Source organism: Camelina sativa, chromosome 18 (assembly GCF_000633955.1).
Source record: "Camelina sativa cultivar DH55 chromosome 18, Cs, whole genome shotgun sequence".
Taxonomy (NCBI): Eukaryota; Viridiplantae; Streptophyta; class Magnoliopsida; order Brassicales; family Brassicaceae; genus Camelina; species Camelina sativa.
The window spans coordinates 14,792,450-14,798,815 of record NC_025702.1 but is presented as its reverse complement, the minus strand read 5'-3'; the positions used below and the strand labels follow the sequence as shown (position 1 = coordinate 14,798,815).

General features: G+C 35.1%; 1 protein-coding gene and 1 pseudogene across 1 annotated transcript; both read left to right on the top strand.

Moving 5' to 3' along the window:
* On the top strand, nt 1,021-2,507 carry LOC104763506 (probable FBD-associated F-box protein At1g32375). Its single transcript, XM_010486867.1, has 3 exons — nt 1,021-1,869; nt 1,959-2,096; nt 2,211-2,507. The coding sequence occupies exons 1-3, from the start codon at nt 1,021-1,023 to the stop codon at nt 2,505-2,507; spliced, it is 1,284 nt and encodes a 427-aa protein (XP_010485169.1).
* On the top strand, nt 3,778-5,802 carry LOC104761698 (annotated as a pseudogene).

Here is a 6,366-nt window from a genome sequence, read left to right as displayed (position 1 = left end):
ATATATATATATATATATATATATATATATATATATATATATATATATATATATATATATATTGGAACCACGTTATGTTCCTGAATGTCTGTTGTCCAATCTCGAAACTTTCGAATGGAGAGAATACGACGGAATTAAGACCGGAAGAGAAACAAGCCGCAAGATTTATCTTAGGAAGTACCCTGAAACAAGCCGCAAGATGGCAACTTTCTAATAAAAATCAAAAAAAATTTATAGAGAAACGTCGGGTTCTGATGGAGTATTGTCGATGTTAACGTCATGTCCAGTTTGCATGGGACAACTAAACTTGATGCCTAAAAATCCTAGTTAAGTTATGCTTTAAATGGTATAATACAAAATTCATGTGTTTAAATAGCCTAAATTTGAAATTTTGTGATTTAAATAACAGTTTTACCTTTTATTTTTGCAAGCTTATAATTATTTAATATGGTTTTGGTGCGCAAAAAAAAAAAAAACAAAGAAACAAAAAAGCTGTAAAACCTCTATTAATATCCGGGGTTTAGGGTTCGTCTCTGAATATGATGGACTAATGGTGACTAAAACCAGAGTCATCAGATTCGTAGCTGGTAAAAGGAAAATAACGCAGGTTTTAGGGTATTTTTCTTCCCTTGCGAATTGAATCTTCTAATGTATTATTTTTTTGGAATTATTGTTAGTAACAAGTTCACAGAATACATCGATCACTGTTTTGAACTAACCATATCTGTACGAATTGTTTGCAGCTAGTGCATGTTCTTTCGCATCAATTATTATTGTGGTGGGTGCTTGTTTATGCTATAGGGTTTTGATTAGTTCTCGTGTAGTTTAAGATCCTGTGTCGTTTGTGTTATTCGTTTGGTATTCTGAAATCATATATGCATCCATGGTTATCATAACTTATGTATATTTTCCGGTTTCTAGCTTGGGATTATAAGGATCAAGGGTATATTTTTTTTTTTTTTTCTGATTTTTGATTTTTGATTTATGTTTGGTCTCTGTAGAAAGCTAAAAACTTTGGACATGGATCGGATAAGTGAGTTGCCTGATGCACTGCTCTTGACGATATTGTCGTTCCTGCCTACAAAAGATGTTGTGGCCACAATGGTTTTGTCTAAACGATGGCAGTGTCTTTGGATGTTTGTGCCAAGACTTGAATACAATGATGATATGTACCAAGATGGTGAAGACAGGGGAAGATTCTTTCGGTTTGTTTACAATTCTTTGTTGTTGCATGAGGCTCCGGTTCTAGAAAGTATGTGTTTAAAACTTGGTCAGAAGATTGGTGCTATAGATATTGAAGTATGTGTTGGACCTGCTGTTAATCGCAGAGTGCGTGAGCTGATTATCGAGATTGATGCTTCGATTACTGAAATTCCAGTCACGCTTCCAAGGAGTCTGTATACAGACTGTAGAATGCTTGTGAGTTTGGTGCTAAACAATGCGGTTCTCGTGGATTCTCGTAACCCGATTTCTTTCCCATCCCTCAAAACTCTGAAACTTACATCGATGAAGTACCCTGGAGATGACTTTTTCTACAAGCTTTTATTTAGTTGTCCTGTTCTTGAAGACTTGTTTGTTGAAAAATGCATTGATGATAATGTAGCCTTTTTGGTAGTTAGAGTTTCTTCTTTAAAGGTTTTATCCTTGCATACATCATCAGACGACACATATCATGAGGAGATTGTGATCGATGCCCCATATTTAGAGTCCTTGAATATAGAGCATTATACAGATGGGTCTTGTGTTATTGAGCGTAATATGCCTAAGATTGTTAAGGCAAGTCTTGATTTCAATTATCGTCATACCGAGCAGATTTTTGGTTCTCTTACTACACTCCAACAATTTGCATTATGTTTAGCGACTTCGAAGGTACATTGTTCTTCTATATATACTTAAAATTTTAATCTTTCTACTTGCCGGTTTTTGTTCAGATCATAGATCGTTTATATCTTATGTAGGATGCATATTTTGAAGGAACAATATTTAGCCGGCTTGTACGTTTGGAGCTATGTACGTGCCAATCTGCGTGGCTGGATCTACTTATGAGACTTCTCAAAGATTCCCCTAAACTAAAGTTTCTTGAACTTCTTGAACAGGTACATTTACTCCAAACCCAAGAATCCTAAAGAGATCTATTTTTGACCCAGACAGTTTATATAATGTTCTAATTAGGCTACAATTATGACTTATCTACCCTATTTGAACCTCAGGACCATGAAGAAGACACTGAAGTTCCACGACCGTGCTGGAATGAACCGAGTTATGTTCCTGAATGTCTGTTGTCCAGTCTCGAAACTTTCAAGTGGAGACAATACAATGGAAGAGAAGAAGAGGAAGACGTGGCGACATTCATCCTGAGAAACTCTGGCTTTTTAAAGAGGGCAACAATTTACCCCAAATCAACAGATCCTATAGAGAATCTTAAGATGCTCATGAAGTTGTCAATGTCACCAAGAAGTTCACCAATCTGTCAGCTTACACTTCATGGGAATGTCAATCGAGTCTGAGAAGAGTAATTAAGGGTAAGCTCTACGGTCAATCGCAGTTTGATCCAAAGTTGTAGGAATCATGGATTGTTTTAATGTTCCCGGTTTTGGGTATCTAATGCTTAAATTAATTTCAGAGCAAATATATTTGATTTGATCCTGGAGTTGAATTGAAATAGTCCATTGCCTTCAGTATTAACTTTTTTTCAATGTTTTCACGGCCGGCCCGGACCGGCCGGTCCGACCGTTTAACCCGTGACCCGGAGACTTTACCGGTTCAGATATAGTGCTAATAACCGGTAGTAATAAAACTAGTAAAACCCAAAAAAATCCGCTATTAATCCGCGACCCGGTGAACCGGTTGACCCGGCTGATTAGCGGTTCAAAAAAATCTACTTGATTTTTTTAAAAAATATAAGGATTCACAATTTTAATTATTTTAAAAACTTTTTATTCTTTTATAACTTAGACGGCAATACACATTTTTTTTTCAACTTTTTTGTCATCTCTCATGCTTTGCATAAGAACAATTGATTGTTTTAGGAGATGTTTTATTAGTGTTTTTTTATTTTTTTATTTGAATTTAAAAGTTTTAATCATTTATTATTATTATTCAACTTCATACTTTGTTAAACAAGATATTTTTTTCCAATATTTTTAAAAATGATTATTTTATATAAATACATTAAACATATTTTACTCGGTTGACATGTGGTCGAACCCGGTTGACCCGATGATCCGAGAACTAGTCCGGTTCACAATTCGAGTTGGGTTTCAAAACATTGCTTTTTTATTGATGAGAATTATGAGTTTGTGCTTATCTTATTTTTTTCAATTGAAATTAATTGTAACTCTTATATAAGTTTGAATCTTGGATAATATAATCTTTTTTTAAGTTGAAATGGGATTTATAAACAAAACAATCTGATTGGGACGTGAGAAAATATCGGGTTTTAGGTTTGTCAACTAAGTAGTATCTGGTTGTTTTCAAACAAGAAATATCGGGTTTTAGCCTTTTAGGGTTTCTCTGTTTTTTATTTTTGTCGTCAGCTTTTGCTCTGTTTCTTCTCTTCGTAGTTCATACAGTATTTTTTTTCCTTCTTGACTGTCTTTCACCTTTTGTTCAAAAAAAAAAAAAGACTTTCTTTCACCTTTACTTTGACGCTAGTTTGACCTCATTGCTTGACAAAGATGAGTAGATGGAGAAAAAGAAAAAAACTTGTCTTTATGCCAAAAAAAAAAGTAATAAATAAATAAATAAAGAACAGAAGAAGAAAGAAAGAAAGAAAGAGGGCAAAATTTAGAATTAGGGTTCTTCTTCAATGTGACGACGATTTGATTTCCTTGCCATCATCGAGTAACACAGAAACAGGTAAAGCCATTTCTTAAATCATACTATTATTGGGTTTAATTCAATCTCTCGTTAGTAAAATTGGGTCAAAGTTTGATTTAAAAAGCACCAAGCTTTGAATTTTGTATTCTTGGTTTCTTACTCAGGTTCATTGTTTTGTCTCTGATTTTGGGTTTTTTGTTCTCTCTGTGTTGACAGCTAAATCTTATGGACCGTATCAGTTTGTTACCCAATGATTTACTATTGCAGATACTGTCATTGCTTCCTACAAAACATGTCATGAACACTTGTGTTTTGTCTAAACGATGATTGAATCTTTGGAAGTTGGTTCCTAGACTCGAGTACATCGATCCAGATAGAGAGAATGATAAAGCGGGATTTGTACGGTTTGTGGACAGATCGTTACTTCTTAGCATGGCCATTGGCCCCGATTATAGAAAGTTTGCATATCAAGATAGGTCGACACAGCGAGGCAGATGTCGGTTTTTGGGTTAGGATTGCTGTGGAACGAGGTTTGCGTGAGCTGGATTTCGATTATTATAAATATGGTTTCGAGCCTCGCAGATTGCCTCAGAGCTTGTTCTGTTGTTCACATGTGGAACACTCGTGGTGCTAAAACTGAGAAACGTATCTCTTGTAGATGTTCGATTCCCGGTTTGTTTTCAGTTGCTCAAAACGCTGGATCGGACCTGGAATTTGTGGTTTTCCTAGACGATGAATCTCCTTGGAAGCTTTTATCAAGCTGCCCTATTCTTGAAGTCTTGGATGTGACTCGAGAGGACGAGGAATTTGACAATGTGGCGAGTTTCTCTGTTATGGTGCCTTCGTTACAAAGATTTTTCTATTCGGGAGGATCTGAGGTTGTGATGCATATGCCTTCTTTGAAGTACTTAACGCTTTCAAAGAATAGTGACAAGTGTAGTATGATTGAGTATATGCCTGAGATTGTGGAAGCACATGTCCAGGTTACGTGTTCTAACACTGGTGATATCCTCAGATCTATAGCATCAGTCAAACGCCTCTTCCTATGTTTACACTCAAATGTAAGATATATTTGCAACAACTCTAAATGCTTTCGATATAGAATTATGTTATGATTAAATCAATCGTGTAGTCTTTACGCTTAACTTTGTTTTTTGTACTGCAGCCTAAGTTTCCTACTGGTAGTATCTTCCACAGGCTTGAGCACTTGGAGTTTTGCACTTCTAAATCACAGTGGAATCTACTTATGTTTATACTCCAACATTCCCCAAAACTTCGATCTCTCGAACTTGACGTGGTAAATATAACCAACCTTTTGAAACCTATAAAAACCTTTGCGGGGTTATATTGACTAAATGTTCTTTTATGGTCTAATAATGCACTCAGCGCCATGGCTTCAATAGTGATACTCGAGATCCTATGCTTCATTGAGAGGAACCAAGCTCTGTTCCTGAAATGCTGAAGTTCGTTCTTGAGACTTTTGAGTGGACAAACTACAAGGGATTGTGCACTTGTGAAACAACGTGGGAGGTACTTATGTCTGTGCTCCAACATTCCCCGAAACTTTGTTCTCTCAAGCTTAACGAGGTAAATAAAAAAACTATGAAACGCTTTGCAGCTTTGGTTCTTTTTTTTTTTTTTATTATTGTCTAATAAATCTATAATGGTGTCTCATAATGCACACAAATCCATGACAATCTTTCTGGAGGTCATATTTTTCACTGGGAGGAACCGACCTCTATTCCTGAAACGTTGATGTTCGTTCTTGAGACTTTAGAGTGGAGAAACTATAGAGGATGGAAGAAGGAAAGAGATCTTGCAACGTATGTCTTGAAACAATCAAAGCGTTTAAAGATCGCGATTTTCTCCCCGGAGGCGACCAACTTGAGAGAAAAATATCATTTGATCATGGAATTGGTGCGTTTGTCCAGGGGTTCAGCAGAATGTGAGCTAGTGTTTGGTTAAATTTGCTGAAGAGAATTGTTGAACAATAGGACATGCTTTATTAAATTGTGATAATTTAGACATGCTTTACACTCTTTCATCTGAGTCTTGCTCAAACTATAAATTTATTATGATTAATGTATAAAGATAACACAAAAGAGATGGACTTAACCTCAATTATCTCACTATTAATTTTGAGAGACAAAATATATTTAATTGTACATTATAAATGTTAAAAATGAAAAATATATCTAAGCCTATACTATTTAAACAAGAAACAACAAAAAAACATTAAAAATGAAAGAACAGAATATTGAAAATCTCAACCTTAGATGAGCATGGGGCACCTCAATACCAAATTGGCTATTACAATAAACTGAACAAAAAAATATTAGATCATTTTTAATAAGTAGCCTGGGGCATGCGCCCCACCCAATCTTCATGTAGATTCGCCTATGTTACGAAACCAAGGGAGTAGTTAGGAACTTTGTGCATTATTAAGGATTTTGTTTTTCCTCAATAATAATTTTCTTTTTATATCTGCCAAAAAAATAATATTAATGTTCCTAGTACTGTATATTGTTTTTTTTTTTTTTTTTTTTT

Bases quoted from the DNA above. Each gene is read 5' to 3' on its own strand.
- LOC104763506 (XM_010486867.1), top strand. From the start codon at position 1,021: ATGGATCGGATAAGTGAGTTGCCTGATGCACTGCTCTTGACGATATTG. The intron at 1,870-1,958 runs GTACATTGTTCT...TATCTTATGTAG, and splicing joins TATGTTTAGCGACTTCGAAG to GATGCATATTTTGAAGGAAC. The intron at 2,097-2,210 runs GTACATTTACTC...TTTGAACCTCAG, and splicing joins TTCTTGAACTTCTTGAACAG to GACCATGAAGAAGACACTGA.